The sequence below is a fragment of the Nelumbo nucifera genome, chromosome 4 (assembly GCF_055504915.1).
Source record: "Nelumbo nucifera cultivar China Antique chromosome 4, China Antique-T2T, whole genome shotgun sequence".
Classification (NCBI taxonomy): Eukaryota; Viridiplantae; Streptophyta; class Magnoliopsida; order Proteales; family Nelumbonaceae; genus Nelumbo; species Nelumbo nucifera.
In genome coordinates this window covers 8343758-8365192 of record NC_142652.1, presented here as the reverse complement: position 1 = coordinate 8365192, position 21435 = coordinate 8343758, and the positions used below count along the sequence as shown (strand labels likewise).

At 41.5% G+C, this 21435-nt stretch overlaps 1 protein-coding gene across 1 annotated transcript; it reads right to left on the bottom strand.

Annotated features, from left to right (window-relative positions):
- Positions 1 to 264: 264 nt before the first annotated feature.
- Positions 265 to 20265, bottom strand: LOC104591532 (uncharacterized protein At3g49055-like). Its single transcript, XM_010250394.3, has 5 exons — positions 18449 to 20265; positions 18258 to 18334; positions 17814 to 17925; positions 15614 to 15730; positions 265 to 760 (listed from the first exon to the last, which is right to left on the bottom strand). Exons 1-5 carry the CDS (start codon positions 19850 to 19852, stop codon positions 410 to 412), a joined length of 2061 nt encoding a protein of 686 aa, XP_010248696.1. The 5' UTR covers positions 19853 to 20265; the 3' UTR covers positions 265 to 409.
- Positions 20266 to 21435: the final 1170 nt, after the last annotated feature.

The window sequence follows — 21435 nt, the reverse complement described above, 5'->3', positions numbered from 1 at the left end:
CGATCTATGCCGAAAAGAAAAAGAAAAGAAATGATGTGTTAAAAATTGAAGGGTTTTAGACATTAGAAGAGCTGAAGAAAAACCAGAAAAGACATGGGTTAATGTAGTGAGAAATTATTTGGGAGCCCATAATTTAACAATGGATATGGCAGTGAAAAGACTGAAATTTGGAACGGAATTCAGGTAACCGAGCCCATATCGTTTGGACAAATCTTAGTTGAGTTAGATATGCACGATGCTACTGTGCTCAGAACACATGAGAAATATAATTAACCTTCTGCTGGTTGCTACTAAATGTATATATGAACATGAAGAATGAAGATTTGAAAAATTATACAAAAAACAAAACTTGATCTATTTTTTCATTTGTGAAGACTGAAGATTACAAGAAATTACATCCACTATCTACTTAGAGAAGTGGCTCTGACAATTCCATTTCATTTGATTGCTGCTGTTGCATCTCAGCCTGCTGGAACCCAACAAAGTTAATCCCTAGCCATTGCCATGGCCAGCATGCATATCTCTGCCTGTTTCTGTTCCTTGAGTCTTCCCGGGTATCAGACTCTTCAAGCTGGTGAGTAAGCTCCTCCACCCTATCACTCAGCCTTGAAGCTCTCAAGTCTGCCAACCTCAAAGATTTCTCAGCTGCATCTCTTGCTGCCATGGCCGCAGCAGCTGTCTCTTCCTTGAATTTAAGCTTTTTCTCTGATTCGATCATGGCCTGCTTTGCCTCATCCAGTTCCTGCCGGAGGGATGACAACTGCAACATCCAAATCAAAATCATTTTTTTGGGAAGGGACAAACAGATTATGCATTAAGAACTATAGAGAAGCATTAAATATATAGTAATATTTGTACTTATGTTTCAAAACATTTTCTCGTTGGTAACAAAAATAGTCACAAGTTGCAATTAATGCCAACGCAAGTATGTGCACTGAAATTATAAAAATCGCACAACTTAACTCAGTCTTAATCCCAATTATTTGGGATCAGCTACACAAATACCTTCAAATTATACAAATTGCTATATTCGAAAATTTTGCAACTACTTGTAAAGGCATTGGTTCAGATAATTTTTTAATACAAGTCAAATGCACCAAAACTATAGAGCCAATAATAAGAAAATGGAGGCAGGGCACTTGTGCCATGGGATATGAGCTACAAGAAGATGGCTTGGGCTATAAGAATGACGAGTTGCAGTAAATTTTGCACATTCATGGGAGAGTTTGTTTTCTAAGATTTTGCAGATGAACCAAACTCAAAAAAAAAAAAAAAACTTGGAGTTCCATCTCATTCAAATTGAATGAACTTAATTTTAAGGAGATTTTACCAAAGAAAATTTTAGGAGATTCTAAATCTTCCTTGTCAGGTAGTATACCCTCAGGTGCAGAGTCAGTTTTCTCATGGGGGACATCCATCATAAATGTACTTGGCAAAAATCAAACAAGTTGCTTTAGGAAAAGCATGGAAATATCTATTGTTTTGCCTGACACCAATAAAACAAAGCCAAGGAGAAATATGTAAATTCAAAGCTGTACCATAATATCCAAAACAAGGATATGATTATTCATTGCCCAAAATCCAGGACAGAAGTACTTATTTCTTACCTTCCTCCAAATATAACTGTGATGTTTGTAAGCCAAAGCTCTCTAATATGCATATAGAAATGACCAGTACAGGGATCACATAAATAATCTTTGTTTTTTAAAAAAAAAATCAATACATACCTTACATTCTTCCTATATTTTCAAAACTTTTTACAGTGAGGCTTCACAAGAATATTTATCATACTATATCTTTGTTGAGAAACAATAAAATATCATGGGTTAAAAAATAACCTTTGCACAACATAAAGTCATAAACAATACAATTTGTATCCTAGAAGTATCTAAGTAGTAACGAGTCTTAAGCATAAAGAAGTATTCGCATATTATAGATTTAAAATAGAAAGCATTTGAAAATTCTTCTTGACCATTTCCTAACTGAAATAGTTGAATACTTACTATTCTCTCCTTGGGGTATATAGACATATAGTAGTTAGTCTTTAGAGGCCACATAGAATGACATGATTCAACCTTGGTTTTTCATTGCATTTGACAATGCAAGTGCATCATCTAAAATGGATTTATCATAAAAATATTAAGAAAAATGGAAGCAAGATGCTTTCATTTTTGGGCACTATTTGGTTAAAACAACATCCTTCTTTGCTTCCCAAGGAGAGTGAAATAATGGGTTTTGGGCACTATTTGGTTAAAATACAATGGAAAATGCAAACCAAATACAAATTTTCAGATGTTAACTGCATCCCATTGATGGTTCTGTTTTCCCGACAAGTAGCTTTTTTTTATCAGTGAATTGTATGACTTATTAACTCATACCCAAAGATAGTACAATTTAGGGAGAGGCACGAGATGCAATGATGAGGGCGGATTTTGCCCTCCAATGACATTGTGACACATAGCACCTCAGAACAACTAGGTGACACCCGGAACCACTCAGGCAACAACTTGCCAAGTTAATGGTGTCCAGCCTGGCGGTCTGGCACATGCGCCGACCTGGCAACTTGCAAGACGTGCTCGCTGACGAATTCAACATGCATATCCAAACACTCCCACGATCCTTGGAAGTTGGCCCACGTGCCGAACGATCTGGAGGGTGGTCAACGTGCATGGCGGTTACCTCCAGGAATCTCGGACCAGTTAGACACGACCTCCGGGGGCGGTACATGAGCAAGGCCTATATAAAGGCACCAACCCCAATGACAAAGGGGCAAGTGAGCAAGCAAGCAAGTAAGCATAATCTAGCTCTCAAACTGTGTGATTTTTAGCTCGCGATTTACTATGAGAGTGTTGACTTAAGAATCAGAACGACCTCGTCGGGTTAGTCACCCCGGGTCCTCTGACATTTGGCAGCTCGGAACCTCATAGGTAGCTCAACACCTCACAGGCAACTTGCCACCTAGTCAGCTCGGAACCTCATAGGCAGCTTGCCACCTGGTCAGCTCGGAACCTTACAGGCATCTTGGCACCTCACAGGCAACTCACCACCTGGTCAGCCCAGCACCTCACAAGCAGCTTGCCACCTGGTCAGCTCGCCATCTAGCCTGCCCAGCTTGACTCAGCTCGGCAGCCAAAGTTCACTTCGACCTAAGTCATCAGCCACTTGGAAGTAGACCAAATGACGAGGTACTTAGCCAAAAAATCGATACTTAACCAAAAATCGATTCATCAATTGGCTCCGTCTGTGGGAAACGCTACAAAAAGCCAAGTTCTCATCCTCTAAAAGGCTAAATCCTCTTCTTCCAGAAAGCCAAGTCCTCACTTTTTAGAAACTAAAGCTCTCGCTTTATAGTTTCTATTTTTTATGAACTCAAAGACTATGCAGGAAGTTGATAGCTAACAAATTAAGCAACTCTACCAACTTTATGTCAACTCGGATAAAGCCTCATCAGTCCTCTTCGCGAGGTCCCCTCTACAAAGATGGGCTCTTCGTGGCTTCCGCGGGAGTTGGCGGCCAACAGATTGCATGGACGCCCTTGCTGGTCGAGCCTTCCAAGGCTCCCGTGCGAGCTGGCGACCTAAAGTCAGTAATGTTGCCCCCGTAGGTCGAGCTCCTAGTAGCTTCTTGTAGGAGTGGGTGACCGGCGTCACGAGGCTGATGCAGTGCAACCATAGCACTAAAGTACCGAACTGGCAGAGACCTCAGCACCACTTAAGACCCAATCGCCTCTTCGGCATGAGCAAAGTTCAGGAGTGGACTATGAGTCGCTCCCAAAGCCTAAGGGCCACAATACTACTTAAGACCCAGTCTCCTCTTCGGCATGGGCAAAGTTCAAGAGTGGACTATGAGTCGCTCACAAAGCCTAAGGGCCACAATACTGCTTAAGACCCAATCGCCTCTTCGGTATGGGCAAAGTTCAGGAGTGGACTATGAGTCACTCCCAAAGCCTAAGGGCCACAATACTACTTAAGACCCAGTCGCCTCTTCGGCATGGGCAAAGTTCAGGAGTGGACTATGAGTCACTCCCAAAGCCTAAGGGCCACAATATTGCTTAAGACCCAGTCGCCTCTTCGGCATGGGCAAAGTTCAGGAGTGGACTATGAGTCGCTCCCAAAGCCTAAGGGCCACAACACTGCATAAGACCCAGTCGCCTCTTCGGCATGGGCAAGATCAAGGAGAGTGGACTACGAGTCGCTCCCAGAGTGTAAGGACCAAAATACCGAACTAGCGAAGAACTCCTCACCACATAAGACCCAGTCGCCTCTTCGGCATGGGCAAAATCAAGGAGCGGACTACGAGTCGCTCTCAGAGCCTAAGGAATTAAATCGACGCTTACGAGCTCATCGAATTATTCATTCCAGGCCACAAGGAGAAATCTACTCCCTTCGCCGAAGTTACTTTCAGCTCGGGAGTGGGGGGCAAATGATGAGGGCGGATTTTGCCCTCTAATGACATTGTGACACATGGCACCTCAAAACAACTAGGTGACACCCGGAACCACTCAGGCAACAACTTGCCAAGTTAATGGTGTCCAGCCTGGCGGCCTGGCACAGGCGCAACCTGGCGGTCTGGCACATGTGCCGACTTGGCGACTTGCAAGACGTGCTCGCCGACGAATTCGGCATGCATATCCAAACACTCCCACGATCCTTTGAAGTTGGCCAACGTGCCGAACGATCTGGAGGGTGGTCAACGTGCATGGCGGTTACCTCTAGGAATCTCGGACCAGTTAGACACGACCTCCCGGAGATCTCGGGGGCAGTACATGAGCAAGGCCTATATAAAGGCACCAACCCCAATGACAAGGGGGCAAGTGAGCAAGCAAGCAAGCAAATTCTAGCGCTCATACTGTGTGATTTTTAGCTCGCAGTTTACTATGAGAGTATTGACTTAAGCATCGGAGCGAACTCGTCGGGTTAGTCACCCCGGATCCTCTGACATTTGGCTCCATGCAGGTCTCTATAGGACAACGAAGCTCATCACAGGCAGCTCGGCACCTGGTCAGCCCAGCACCTGATAGGCAGCTCAGCACCTAGTCAGCCCAACACCTCATAGGCAGCTCGGCACCTCACAGGCAGCTTTCCACTTGGTCAACTCGGAACCTCATAGGCAGCTCGGCACCTCACAGGCAGCTTTCCACTTGGTCAACTCGGCACCTCACAGGCAGCTTTCCACTTGGTCAACTCGGCACCTCACAGGCAGCTTGCCACCTGATCAGCTCAGAACTTTACAGGCAGCTCGCCACCTGGTCAGCCCAGCACCTCACAGGTAGCTCGCCACCTAGTCAGCTCGCCATCTAGCCTGCCCAGCTTGACTCAGCTCGGCAGCCAAAGTTCACTTCGGCTTGAGTCATCGGCCACTTGGAAGCAGACCAAATGACGAGGTACTTAGCCAAAAAACCGATACTTAACCAAAAAGCGATTCATCAGCTACCTCCCCTCTAAGGAGGGGAGATGGAGGAAACCATCAACCCTTTAGTTAAAAAACATAACAAAGGATAAAGAAAATTACAGAGAAACCCAATACAAGGAAACCCAAGTAGCCCTTTGTTTAGCAAGATAATCAGCCAAGGCATTAGCCGATCTACCCAACCACTGAAATCTAACTGTCATGTCCCTCAATAGCCATTTGACCTTTTTTAAAATATCCTTAAAGTTCCAAGTGGCAGTACCCGGGTCAGCCAACCATCCTACTACCACCTTGGAATCTCCTTCAATTATTAAGTTATGCACTCCAAGTTGATAAGCAATCTGTACCCCCTGTGCCGCAGCTAAGAGTTCAGCCCTCACAGAGTCTCCTATTCCCACCAGTCCTGAAAAAAAGACAATGATGTTGTTGTTCTCATCTCTTAGTACACCACCAATCCCAAACGGTCCTGGTTTACCCTTACTACTTCCGTCAAAGTTCAGCTTAACAAAACCCTCCATCGGCGGAGTCCAAGTTACTTGAACTCTAGGCTTCCTAGAGGAAGTAAGGGCAACTGCAAACCAATTCCTCATTAAATCCTCAAAGGAATGATCTTCAAAGAGCTTAAGGATTTCACCCACAAAATATTCCTTGTAAAAATACACTCTTTGACCTCAAGAATGCTTCTTTCGTTCTCCTGAAAAATTCTGGAATTTCTCTCTTCCCAAATAGTCCAAAGGAGAGCTGATCTTATACACTTCAATATAATTCTCCCTTTTCTTGTGGTCCACACAAAGGTAGATGGGGAAAACAGCAAATTTACCTCAGCTGGCAAGTTCCACCTGCACTCAAACAAATCAAATACCCAATTCCAAATGGCTGCAGCAAAAGGACAAGAAATCAATAAGTGGTAACAGTCCTCATTCTACGCTTTGCACAAAATACACTAGTTAGGGGATAAACACAAGAAGGGTCTTTTCTTCTGCAGGTTATTCATCATATTGATTTTATCATAGTAAACTGCCCAACAAAAAACAACTATTTTTTTGGGAATAGGCCTAGACCAAGTGAAGTAGGGGTGGAGGACTCAGTGAGAGAAGACTTGTTAGCAGAATTTGTAGAGAAGTTGGGTTGTAGGTTGGAAGATTTGAATGTGTTGAAAGAAAGATTATAGAAGAGGAAGAAGGAGATCAGAACAAAGAAGAGGAGATTGAGTGAAGTAGAGAGATTGAAGAGAGATGTAGGAGACAAGATTCTCAGGGTAAAAAGAGATAGGAGGAAAGGGGGAAAGTAGTGGAAGGTGGCAAGGGGTTTAAATAAGAAGTGGAATGAAGATTCTTAGTTGGAATGTGAGGGGAATTGGGAGTGCAAGGAAGAGAGCGACAATAAAAGAGGTAATAAAACGGTTTAACCGAGACATTGTGTTGTTGCAAGAGTCTAAGAGAATGGAGTTTAATAACAATTGGGCATAGAGTGTTTGGAAAGCCAGGGGGATTAGTTGGGTGGTTGCCCCCTCTTGGGGTGCATCCGGGGGGATTGCAACAATGTGGAAGAGGGGTGTGGTTGAAGGCCTGGAGGAGTTGATCGGAAAGTACTCGGTTTCCATGAAGTTTAAGCAGCATGAGGGTGATTTTACGTGGGTTCTCACAAATGTTTATGGACTGAATGACTACAGAAAGAGAAAGGAGTTGTGGGAGGAATTGGTGGATGTTAGAGGGTTGTGGGATGGGCCCTGGTGCATGGGTGGGGACTTCAATGTGATTAGATTCTCGGAGGAATCCAATAAGGTTAACCAAAGGGTGACAAAAAGCATGAGGAAGTTTAATAGCTTTGTTGATGACTTTGAGCTTAAAGAGATCCCCCTAGCCCATAAGACATTTACTTGGTCAAATCTCCAATCTAGATCCATTTGCTCTAAACTGGATAGATTCCTGCTCTCTATGGATTGGGAAGATCATTGGGGAACCTTGGCTTCTAGAGCTCTTCCAAGGGTGACCTCCGATCATTGGCCCATAGTGTTATGTAAGGAGGAAAGAAGGTGTGGAGGTCCTACCCCCTTTAGATTTGAAAATATGTGGTTACTCCACCCAGGGTTTACTAACAAAGTGAGGGAGTGGTGGTATGAGTGTAACCCATTGGTGGAATGGGAGGGGATGAAATTCCATAAGAAACTTCAATATTTGAAAGCAAAAATCAAGGAGTGGAATCTGGTGGAGTTTGGGAGGATAGAAAAAAAGAAAGGGAGATCTATTGGATAAGATTGAAAGCCTTGACTCTAAAGAAGAAAGGGGAGAACTTGGAGAGGAAGACAATGAGCTCAGGAGAGATTTAAGAAGACAGTTAGAGGACTGCCTGCACAAGGAGGAAATTAGCTGGAGGCAAAAATCTCGGTGTAAATGGGTGCAAGAGGGGGACAAAAACACTAGGTTTTTCCACTCTCTAGCAGATGGCAAGAGAAGGAAGAACCTGATTTCCAAACTGGTAGTAGATGGAGTTGAGCTAGTACATCAAGAGGAGATTGTCGGGGTTTGTGTGGAGCACTTCAAATCTATTCTAAAAAGGCCTGTGTGTAGAAGGGTGTGGGTAGAAGGATTGGATTGGCCAGATGTAGGGGTGGAGAACAGGAGAATGTTGGAGAGAAGCCTTAGTTTAGAAGAGATCAAGGAGGCTGTATTCTCTATGGATAGAACAAAAGCCCTAGGGCCGGATGGATTCACAATGGCTTTTTATCAGGACTGTTGGGATATTTTGAAAGATGATCTTTTGCGGGTGTTTGAGGAGTTTTTCAGGAGAGGAATTGTCAATCCGAGTGTGAGCTCTACATTTATAGCCTTAATTCCAAAAGAGAAAGATGCTTCCCACCCGAAGGATTTTAGGCCAATTAGCTTGGTTAATAGCCTGTATAAGATCATTGCAAAAGTGTTGTCTTTGAGGCTAAAGAAGGTTTTGCCAGATATCATTGCGCACTACCAAGGAGCTTTTGTGAATGGAAGACAAATTACTGATCAGATTTTAATTGCTAATGAGAGTGTGGAAAACTTTAAGAGGGATAAGAAGAAGGGAGTGGTCTGTAAGTTGGACTTGGAAAAGGCTTATGACTTGGTGAACTGGGAATTTTTGAGGAAAGTTTTGACTAAATTTGGGTTCGGGGATAGATGGTGTAAGTGAATCATGGGTTGTGTCCGGAATTGTCATTACTCAGTGCTAGTGAATGGGACAGTGGTAGATTTCTTTCCAGCCAGTAGGGGTATAAAGACAAGGAGACCCCCTTTCTCCTTTCTTGTTCATTCTAATTGCGGAGGTTTTGGGGAAACTGATTCACAAAGCAGATTCTAGGGGGCTCATTAGAGGCTGGAGAGTTGGGAGGGTGGAAACCCCTCTTACTCACTTGCAGTTTGCTGACGACACGATTCTGTTTTGTGAAGGTGGTAATGTGAGCTTTATCAGGAATTTGAAGTCGGTGATACAACTATTTGAGCAAATATCCAACTTGAAGGTTAACCTTGGGAAAAGCTATGTTGTGGGGGTGAATTTGGAGGAGGGAGAGATCAAGGAGAGTGCTGAAGTGCTGGGGTGTGAAGTCTCAGGGTGGCCTTTGAACTACTTTGGGTTGCCTTTAGGTGATAATCCTATGAGAGAGAGCTTTTGGAACCCGGTGGTGGAAAGGTTTGAAAAAAGACTGGTGTCATGGAAAAAGAACTACCTCTCTCTTGGTAGGAGAATTACTCTTATTAAGGCCACGCTTGCTAATTTACCTATCTTTTTCCTGTCGGTGTTTAAAATCCCAGTGAAGGTTGCTAATAGATTGGAGAAGTTAATGAGAGATTTCCTGTGGGAACCGGGAGAGGAAAAGAGGGATCATAGAGTTGGGAGATAGTTTGTAGGAGTAAGACTTGTGGTGGTTTGGGGCTTGGGAATATTAGGAGAAGGAATATGACTCTGTTGGGAAAGTGGTTGTGGAGATTCCCCTTGGAGAAGGAGAAGCTATGGGCTAGAATAGTGGCAAGCATTCATGGGCTGGAGCATAATGGATGGGACGCTGGAATTAGAGCTAGGACCACAAGCAATTCTCCTTGGAAAGCCATTCATGACCTGCTACCAGTTTTCTCCCCTAATATCAGGTATGATTTGAATTCCGGTAACTCCATAAAATTCTGGGAACAAACCTGGGTGGGGAATGCCCCTCTAAAGGATCAGTTTCCTTCTTTGTATGCTCTTTCTTATCTAAAAAATGAGCCAATATCGTCTTTTACCACCCCGTCCTCTTCCACTTCTGGGATTGGGTGGAACTTGGGTCTAAGAAGGGATTTGAGGGACTCAGACTTTGACAATATTTTGAGCCTTACTGCAATTCTTGATAACGTTGTCTTAGACCCCACTAGGGCGGATTCTAGAATTTGGACACCTTCTCCCAACGGCATTTTTTCTTGTGCTTCTTTCTTCAAAGTCTTAAGTCAGTCCACCAGTCCTACCTTCCCTCCTTTTCCTGTTGATGAGGTTTGGTGCAGAGCAATACCTCCTAGGGTTGGTAGTTTTTGTTGGGAAGCCTATCTGGAAAGAATCAACACTGGTGATCTACTCCAAAAGAAGAGACCCAATACTTGTTTGTCACCTCAGTGGTGTGTTCTTTGTAAAGCGGATGAGGAGACTGGTTTTCACCTACTGGTGTCTTGCCATTTTGCGAGGTCAATTTGGGAATGGCCTTTGTCCCTAGCAGACTTGAAAAGGCCTTTTTTCCCCTTCTCTTTTCAGGTGGCAGATAAAAAGGGGAAGGACAATGTGGAGAGGACTAAGGGCTGCAGTATGCTGGACACTTTGGGAAGAAAGAAACTCCAGGATATTCTCAAAAGTTCAGAGAGGAGCAGCAGATCTAAGGGCTATCATTCATATTAGGGCAGTACAGTGGCTGAAATCTTTGGAGCTTTTCATAGATTACACTGTGGATGACATGTTGAGGAAGTGGGGTGAAATTGCAAGTTGCACACAGACTAAGTCAGCAATGAGTGTGGCTTGGACCCCTCCACCTAGTGGATTCGTGAAACTAAATTTTGATGGGTGTAGCAGGGGAAATCCGGGACAATCGGGGATTGGGGGTGTTTTTAGGGATGAAAATGGGGTCATTTCTGCCATGTTCTCAGGCCCAATTGGAGTGGGTGACTCCCTTAGAGCTGAGGTCTTTGCAGTTATGGAAGGAGTCCAGAAAGCTAAGGAGTTGAACATCAGGAAACTCTTAATTGAAGGGGATTCAAAGGTGGTGATAGGGTGGCTGATTAAAGATCACAATGGCTTATGGAAGTACAATAATGAGAGGAGGAAATTCAAGTGGCTGGTGTGGGAGATGGAAGTTAAGATACATTGGGTTAAAAGATCGGCTAATTCCCTAGCTGACGGTTTAGCTAAACAAGGGGCAGAAAGGGATTCACTTTTTTGGGCTAAGTTGTAACTATAGTGTGTTTTCTTTCTTTTTTTCCTTTTACTTGAGGTTCTTTGTTTCTCTTGGAAGATAAGCGTGTTTGTCTTCCTATTGTAAATCTTCTATTGATGAATTAATGAAAGTGTTATTGATCAAAAAAAAAAAAAAAGCCCAAGGAGAGGAAATGGAGCAAAGGGATTTAAAAAAAGACGCACAAGTAAACGACCCTTTCGGAGTCAAAGTCCAAATCCTCCTATCAGAATTGAGTGGGTCCAAGCAAACAGAATCAAGTAACAATAAGAGCTCAGAAGCTGATAAGGATTCCTCATCCCTCAACCCTCTACGGAAGCCAAGGTCCCAATTTGTTCACCAAAGCAAAATTATCATTTTAAGCTCTAGATTAGTTTTACCATTAACTTGCCTCCCTTCCTACAAAAGATAAATGAATAAATAGTCAAATAAATAGAAGAACATCTCTCTTATTAGCCTAGAGCACAATGACCTGAAGGGCTATAACTCAAAACCGGAGATCCCTTTCTCCTACTCATGAGTTTGACTAGAATTTTGGTTTTAGAAGAGGTCTTTATGAATCAAAGACTTCTCTTGCTATCAGCCTGATGGAATCTTTGAAAGGGACCTTTCTAGGTAATACTATGCCTCCTTTTATGCTCTTTGGTCTGCCCCTCGTTTGGTGCTTACCCAAAGCTTGTGGTTTTTTTGTTGAGAAGCATTTCAGGAGAAAATTAACATTTGTGGTGTCCTTCAAAAGTGGAGACCCAATCGGTGCCTCTTCCAACATGTTTGTTTTCTTTGCACTATGAGTGAAGGCCCAAACTTGTTTCTTCGAATCTGTGGTGCAATTCCTGGAGCCATGGTAATTTAATGGGTTGAGCAAGGCTAGCAAAGTAATGTGGGATGTGTGTCCTGCAGTTGTTTGTTGTTGGGCAATCTGGGGTAAAAACAAAACAATCAAATGTTTGATAAGCAAGTGAGGAAATAGTGGTGGCAGGGAAAGTCAAAAGGGTTGTTGTTGTCTTGGTTGGCCTCAAATTCCTCATTTGAAGAAAGGCCTCTTTTTTTACATGGGTTTTTTATTTTGTAATTAATCAGAGGTATCTTTTTATAAATTCCCCAATGTACAGTCAGTCTCCTGTTGTACATAGGTGCTGGCTCTTTTGGTGGCATCACCCTTTCAAGGTGCTTTTGTGGAAGGTAGGCAAATTGTAGATCAAATTCTAGTGGCTAATGAATGTATTATGGAAAAGATAAGGAGAGGAGAGAGGTGTTTGGTGTGTAAAGTGGACCTAGAGAAAGCCTATGATCTAGTGAATTGGAAAGTTCTTATAGAACTACTAGAGAGGCTTGAGTTTGAAGCAAAGTGGAAACTATGGATCAAAGGGTGTGCTAGCTCTGTTCATTACTTAATTCTTATCAATGGTGTGACAAAAGACTTCTTCCTGGCTAGGCAAGGAGACCCCTTATCACCCTTCCTTTTCACCCTAGTGGCAGAGGTCCTAAGTAAAATAGTGGTGAAAGCAGATCTATGAGGCCCTTTCAAGGGGTGAAGAATTGTTAGAAATCAAGTGGTGGTCTTCCATTTCAATTTCCTGACGACACAATTCTATTCTGTGAGGATGTTATTTTAGAAATGGTGAAAATTTTGAAGATTTTGATTGATAACTCTGTAGGCCTAACTAGATTGAGGATAAATTGAAGTAAAGTCAATATTGCAGAGATCAACCTGGAAGAAAGGGAATTTCTTATGTTTGCTGAATTATTAGGGCGTGAGGTTAGAAACTAGCCTATTACTTAGGCTTGCCTTTGGGAGGGAACCCTAGAACTGATGGATTTTGGAAGTAGTGGAAGAATCACATTGATAAGAGCTGCATTGGCACCCGTTTACTTTCTCTCCACTTACCATATCCCAACTAGGATAACAGGACAACTTGAGAAATACACGAGGGACTTCCTCTAGGAACTAGGTGAGGAGAAGAAATATCACTTGGTAAAATGGGAACAAGTTAGCAAACATAAGGAAAAAGGGGGCCCGGGGCTAGGAAGCATTACCACTAGAAATACTGCTCTACTAGGTAAGTGGTTATGGAAATTCCCTTTTGAGAGAGACAAGCTATGGCACAAGGTAAGGGAAGCATTCATGGAATGGAAGGTAATGGCTAGGATGCTAAACTTTCTTCCCAGTCCTCTTCAGCTTCTCCTTAGAGAGCTATTCATGAAGTCTCCCCTATCTTTCTTAATTTCATCAGGTTTGATGTGGGAAGGGGTGATAAAGTACGGTTCTAGGAAGACTTGTGGTTAGGGGAGACTGCTCAAAGACCAATTTTCAGACCTCTTTGTTCTATCTACTTTCAAGGACGAAACTGTGTCTAGATTGGTATCACCTTCCCCAACTGGCTTAAATTGGGATTTAGGCTTCAAAAGAGGGTTAAAGGATAATGAGCACCCCTCCTTGGTCCATTTACCTGATATTTTAGGACAAGTGTTCCTAGACCCTTCCTTTGAGGATTCTAGAATTTGGTTAGTATCACCAAATGGTCTATTACTTGTTCTTCCTTCTTTAAAATCCTTGTTTTGCCTAACCCTCAAGGGGTGGACTTTCCAGTGAAAGAAATTTGGAGTAAGCCTATCCCACCTAAAATTCAAGTTTTCTACTGGGAAACTTTCCTTGGTAAGGTAAATACTTGTGACATGCTGCAGAGAAGAACTTATACCTGCTTTTCTCCTCATTGGTGTTTCTTATGCAGGTGAAGTGGTGAGATCCTTTCTCATTTACTTATCTCTTGCTCCTTTGTGTTTCAAATTTGGGAGTTTTTCTGTTCTCTTTTTGGGTGCAAGTGAGACCCCCTCAAGATGTGGTGGCATTGTTTAATCCTAACTTCTTGAGGCAATCAAAGAAAAGAAAGAAATTTCTCTGGAGAGCCACTAAAGCAGCAATTTGTTGGGTGGTTTGGGAAGAAAGGAATAACAGAATCTTCTCTGAAAATAGTAGGCCTCTAGAGGAATTGATAGACTGCATAAAATTAAAGGTGGAATTATGGGTAAAGACATTGGATAGTTTCCAAATATTCTCCATCACTGACATCCAAAGAGCCTAGACTGGAATAGCACAATCATTGAGAGAAAATGATAGGGTAAGGGTGGATTGGAAACCCCCGGAAAATAATAAAGACAAGCTGAATTTTGATGGAAGCTCAATTGGAAACCCAGGGTTAGCAGGAATAGGAGGGGTAATTAGAAATACAAAAAGGAGGATTGTAGCCTTATATTCAAGGCAAACTGGTCTAGGAAATTCATTGAAGGCTTTACTGTTGGCACTACAACAAGGTCTCTGGTTAGCAAAGCAGCTGGGTTTCAGACGGGTTGAGGTGGAAGGGGACTCAAAAGTAGTTATCTCATGGGCTAATTGCAAAAGACATACCCCCTGGGCTTTCAGACATGTGATAAGGGAAGTGGGACAGATTGGTATGGATATAGAGGCTAAATTTAAATGGGTTAGAAGAAGTGCATATGGGTTAGCTGATTCCCTTGCCAAACAAGGAGGTATGAGGCAGCAATTATTTTGGGCTACTATGTAATTGGGGTTGAAAATTGGGGATGATTTTCCTATCATCACGCTGTATTATTTAACTCTTTAATTGAATCTAATAAATAAACATATTTTCCGCTGATCAAAACAATTAAAAATATCCCATTATTTATTGGAACAGTATTCATTAGTAACTTTATTGTCTAATCAAATACAACATTTGTTACTATGTGAAATTATTTCCTTCCACTTTTAAGAGTTCGAAAACTACTTCTATGTTTTTAAATGCTAAGACCCCATGCTTGTGACCAAAAAAAAAAAAAGACCCCATGCTAAATTATAATACTTGAACAATACAGCAAAGATGCTCCTAACCTAAAAGGGCAAAAACTATTGTTGCACAAAAGCCAGGAATACAGATTTGTATGGTACAAAATAACAAAGTAAAACAGAGATTTGAGAAGCAAGAAAAGAGAAAGAAAAAGCAGAGCACACACAGATTTACGTGGTTCAGCATATAGCCTACATCCACAGAAATGGAGGAGCAGAAATCCACTATAGAAAACTGAAATGGAGGATATAATGGTTGAGCAACCTCTCTCACACAGAAAACCCTAAAACCCAATACACTCAAGCTTTTATCCTCACTTCCTTCATGCCTAACTCCTAAAGACAATGAGATACAAATATGAGAAAACCCTAAGCAACATAACATATTCAGGTTAGACCCATGAACAGAAAATGGGTCAGGTCCACACCACCTCCACAGACCTCAATGAATTTTTCCCTTCAGGTTTTTCTCCACAAATGTAGGGTTGGGTCATGGAGCGGGCCATAAAGGAGAATTCAAGGCACAACTCAGCAATTGTGCATGGAAGATATGTATTATCTTTTAAGAAACACTAGCAAGCAGTTCATTGCACATGCAACATGCTATATGGGACTTGTGAAAACCCTTCCATTAACATTCTTTTCATTGCCCCCACCTCATCTGTAGCATGTTGCATATGCATCTAAGCTTCCTGATGGCATAAGGTGTATACCTGATTACATTAATGCTCTATATAATCAAATAACCATATGTCAAATTTAGGAAAAAAAAAAAGATGTAGGACCAAGACCAACATGTCTCTTGATAGAGTATAATGGCAAGACTAGATTCATGTATACGACCACAAAAAGTTGGGAATAAGGCTTTGTTGAGTTAAGGGGGTTCTAATACTATCCATGGTATACTTTTGCCAGCATACCTGTTGCACAAACTCTTGTTCAATAGATCGGCCTGCTGCAGCTTCTTGCTCTGCTGCCATTTTCCATCTTGCAATCTCTTCTTCAGCAGCTGCAATGTCCATCATAAGCCCTTCAATCTGTGATAAAAAATAAGTTCATTCAACACAAGTATGAATGAATGATAGTACAATGCTCAATTGTGAGTCTTTCTGGATCAATTTAATATATATTGAAGAGAGATAAGCATTTAATACCCTTCTTTGGAACTTATTCAAGTTAACCTAGAAATGACCAATTAAAACAAGGGAAGAGAAGTATGTGCATAAATAAATACAAAGGCATCAACATATACATGCATGCATTAATGTATATATATTTATGCATGGGAAATATCTGAAAAGGAAAATACAGTTCCATTTTTCTAATGAAAGCAACATAATTTAGAACTAACATCTTAATGAAAGCTTTTTTTTTTAATTTTAGTTACTAGTTTGGGTCGTCAGAGTACTGGGCAATTAGGAAGGAACATGTTCAAAAAAACGAAAAAACGAGTGTAGCTCAGATGAGGATGTTAAAATGGATGGGAGGCAAGACTACAAAGGATAGATTCATAAATGGATGCATCTTCCAAGACCTAGGAGTAGCTTCAATTAATGACAAGATGAAGCAAAGTCAACTGAGATAGTATGATCGCGTACATAGATAACAAATGACTGCACCATTGAGAAGAAGTAAATTGGTGCAAATAAAAGGTTCTAAAAGAGAGGGAAGACCATAGAAAATGTGGCCTAAAATGGGAAAATAATTTTAAAACATAATTTGAAAGAAAACATGGATCTTGATAGAGAAAAATGGCAGGACAGGATTTGTGTGCCCAGCCCACAATAATTGGAATTAAAGCTGAGTTGAGTGGGGTTAGTTACTACTTCCACCTTTCTTGTTTGTTCTCCACTTTATTTGAGCCATACATCTCTCCTCCAACCGTACAACTTTCTACCTTTGACAACAGAGATTGAGGCTGCAACTGCATTGACCAAAATCACTTAGAATTTCAATCATTCAGCAATTGATTTTACACCTACACTTCCAACCACTGCCACTCCTATTTCCTTTGCTTTCTAAGGGATTTTAACAACCAAAAATTGAACCATTGAGTCCAACAAGGATAAGGACCCACCACCATTTTCCCCTAGAAATACTCATGTCTGCCCCCTCTCTTGCTCTCAGACCTAATGGTAATTAGAAACAACAATAGTTGGTGACCAGATTACAAGGTTGTTTTATTTCTCTTACTCTCTAATCCCTCCCTTCACTGTTTCACAAACCCTCCATTTCCCATATTTTTTGGTTTAATATGTTGGTCGTTACATTTTTAATTATTTTTTTATGGCTGATGGAGGATCAACAACATGTAATGCCCAGACAGGCGTGCCCTAGCCCCCCCAACTTGTTTTATGATTACTTTTTTCATTAATCAAGATGGGCAACATTGAAGTAGTGGTTGGAAAAATCAGAGTTCCAATGGCTTTGAAATTCAGTTGATTCCTAGCAAAAAAATCCCAGAAACCTCAAACTAATGAACCTAGCCATGCTGGCCAATAACACTTGGCATGCCAAAACACTGATGATGTTTCATGGTAGCACTTAACTGTTCTAGACAATGTGCAATATATTAGAAATATCGAATAAATTGCCATACTTAAATTTCTGGAGTTTTCTTTGAATAGTTTTTCTATTTGTTCAACTATTTATTTATTTGAAAATACTTATTTATGACCGCATCCTAATGTCATGATTTCTAGAGGCTGTATGTTCTGAAGCCTAATAAACCTAGCACCTATGCCATGTACCAAGGAAACACTGCTCTCAACTACAATTCTACCTAACTCTCTATTATCTAATGATGACGCGATATCTTTTGCACTTGATTTGATTGAATTAAAACAACCAAGCCAATCTAACTAGTCTTAGCAGTAGATGAATGGGACAGAAAAGCAGTGATAGCATCACTATATCCATTAAAAGAGTCTCAACTATTCAGTGGAAAGAGAGATCCAATGAAAGGGGAGGAGGAAGAAAAGGCTAAAAGATAATGGACCCTTGTTTATCTAAATAGAAGACATTACCACCAACAAGAGCAGTTCTTTCCATAAAAAGGGACCATGCTATCCATATTAGAAGATGCTGTTAATAGGTACAGTTTTCTGGCAAATAACTTACACTTTCATTTGCAACTCTCTCCTTTTCTTCCAGTTCTTCTATGCGATGCTTTCTTTGACTGAGCTCCTTGGTTTGAACCTCCATATGTGATTTAAGTAGACTTGACTCTGCCCTTAATCCAGTAAAGTATTATGCAAAACAAAATATTTTTAATGTCAAAGCACTAATCACAATGAGAGGTATATTAGTATCATTAAACAAACAGCAAACAAATATATATATTTTCCATCTTGCTCAGTCAACCAAGCATATGAGTGCTGCTACCAATACTCAGATTTCAAAAACCCATCTTCACCCACAGACCAACAAACATTGTGTCACTTGCATACTCCAAAAACAAGTAATGAGAATGTGATTCCACTTCCTAATATCACAACGCTTTCCTATATGGTCATCTTTAATTATTTGCATGCAATATATACTTCAAAAGAATATCCAAGGTACCTAAGTTCATCCACAGAATGCCTTAGCTCAATAATCTCCTGCTGAGACTCCTTAACTATATTCTCCAAAGCACCAGCCTATATACAATGCAAATAACAAATTTCAAAATTGGAGAAAACATAAGGAATTAAAAGCTGAGTAGGCACCACTTGTAAGACATAGTTTAAGCACTGACAATGGTAACAGCTTACCAGAGTATAGACTTCATCGTCCTCTACCTCCACAAAACCTAGTTTATCATGGGAAGCTGGTTTCTCACCATTCACAAAGAGATTACCAAATCTGAAGTCCACCCCTGCCTCTTTCAAACCATTTTCTGCAACTTGTAGAACCTCAGTCATTTTGGATGATGGATCTGATATCATCCTTCTTGATAGAGCACCTCTAAGTAATGATCCAATATGTTGTTTCTCCTTCACCAACCCATCAACAGTCTCATTTAGACCTTTCACTTCACGACTCCTCTCATCCATTTCATCCCTTATCTTTTCTGCAGCTATTTTAGTCAACACATAAATGGATTCCATGCCAGCCAGAGAAGCATGTAAATTCTCAGTCATGTCCATTTCTTGCGGAAGGAACAAGGACTCTGACAAGTCCAACTGATCTGATTTATTAGCATCAACCATCTTAATAACATCATAAATCTGGTCATGAATTTTTGATACATAATTCAATTGGTCAGCCAGTAAGGGCTTCTGTGAGTCCATTTTCGATTCCATGCTCCTCAACTTAAAGTCATATTCCTTAACCATCTCCCTAAGCTCCGTTGATTCTCTCTCCAATTCATTTATCCTTTCAGACATCTCTTTATCCATTTCCAATATCTTTGTGTCTTTCTCAGCCAATGATTTGGCCAAGTTCTCAACTTCAGATGTTTTCTTCGCAATCTCCTGCCTCAAACCACTAATTGTTGCTTCAAGTTGAGAAACTTCAATTGCAATTTCATAATTTCGATGTTCCATCTGTTCACGAGCATCATTCCTAGACTTTATTGCCGTGTCAAGCTGCCTCAAAAGCTCTTCAACAATTTCATTACTTCTCTTGATAATGCCATAAGCAACAGTTGGCAATCCGGTGTACTTCTGAGATCTCGGGAGCCCGGTCCCGGAGAAATTTTTGAAATTACTAACCTTTCCAGAGATCTTCTCTATCCCAGTGACAAGCAACTGAGCAGCAACTTCGATCTCCGATCTTGACGAGTCCCTTGCTTTAACCGCTTCATCAAGTTGCCGCGCAGCGTCATCTCTCTGCTTTAAAAGCTCATCCTTGAGCCTCAGAGCCTCCGTTAATTCCCCTGATATCTTCTCATTCGATCTCAAAGCGTTCTCCTTTTCACGCAATGCTTCGTCCCTCTGCCTGCCACTCTCATCTCGCTTTTTTATTGCCTCATGAGTGAGCACCTTCAAGCGATTGAACGAGACCTCCGCAGCTTCTCTAGCTTTACGCTCGCGCTCGAGTTCCGCAAGAATCTCTCTAAATCTCTCAACGGATATGTCCTCTTGAGGCGGTTTGTCGAGGATGGAAGGAACCGGATCGTCCCCTTCAACATCGCTGAGAACCGCGTCGGCGTCTTCATCACCGGCGCTCGCCATTTCATTAAACAGGTCACTAGTGTCGTCCGATCAAATATAAATCCATCTTAGCTAAGAGAATTCTCCAATTAAAATATAAACAGGGGCTCTTCTCTTATATCTATTATCAATTTCTCTATAATAGACGTAAGAAACAAAAACCTAAAGTTGGAATTCGAATAAGAAATGTCCAAGAAACTGCGTTGTGATCGGAATCTGACAAAACGATGCCGGAAATTCGATTGTTATATAAAGAAATTCAGATTACAGAAGATAATGGATAAGAGACCCGGCTGAGTCTAATCTAAACTTGTAACTCTTTATCGCGTACCGTAGAGGGAAAGGTTGGAGCGGAAAAGAGCGCAGAAGAGAAGAAGAACAATAGCTACCAACCAGTCTCCGTCTCCCACTTCTATTTTTCATCTTGATTTGAGGAGTAATTGTTGGGCACATCTCAATCTTAATAACAAATGTGATAAAAGACAAAAACACCCTAAAATATTGTGGCCTTTTATTCTCTCAATGGATGGCTTTTTTGTCTTTTCACTGCCTGGATCTGGGATCTCCTCTCCCTGCTTACCTACCATCCTGCCCACATTACGTATATGTTAAATTGATATAAAGATGTTCGTAATGGGCGTTTGTTTCATGGTTTTCAAAACCGGACAGGTTGATGAGGGAATGGTGCAATCGATTTTGTTTCACCCTAATAGTAAGGCAATCGATTCTGTTTCACCCTAAAATCTTTGTGGAAAAAAAAAGGATTATAGTCGGTAAGGCAACTTTTGGGCTCTAATATTAATAAAAATAATAATTTAATAAAATTTAAAAATAATATTAAAAAAGGGCAAAAAGACTATTCATCATCTTTCTCTTACATATCATTCATCAGCGTTGTTGCCTATCTCCACTGCTTCCGTCTACCTCTAGTAACGCCTCCGCCCACCTCTGCCTAATGCTGCCATTTCTGCCTCCACCTTCAAAGGTTCTTAGAGTGACACTGCAAAAGCCCAAAAGCCCCTAGTCAAAGGAAGGTCCTAGTATGTGCTTCTCGTTACTGGATTGAGTACCAAGTGAGGAAGAAGTTGTTGTATGGGGTCTCCCAGGAGCCTTCGTTCTCCTTGAATAAGGTGTTGGCAAAGGGTGACTGGTCATAGTTGGGGACGTCATGGGGTCCTGAGAGGCCCCAGAAGGGGTTTCCGGTCGTCTAGGCGTGTTCCTATAGATGCTTTAGCATGTTTTTGTTGTAGTTCTGGAATTCTCTTGCTCCTGTAATCTTGCCACCTCTTGCCGACGGCCGAGAAGGGTACTAGAGCTCTCCATCCGGTCCTAGACTCATTGAAACATCTTGAGGAGATCACAGAAAAAGCAACCATTGATAAGAATCGGTTCTAGCAAATAAATAAATGAGATGGGTTGTGATGATGCACAATCTGGCCGGTCTTAGCTGTCGATGATCTTGCCTCTGAACTGAGTAACAGGGACCTGAAACGGAAGGAGAAGAGAAGCTCCGGGGAGAACCCGGCGTAAGGGCTCCGAAGCTCAAGTTAGAATCCTTCAAAGGCAAGAATAACCAGATAGCGCGAAAGTTAGCATACCTCGTT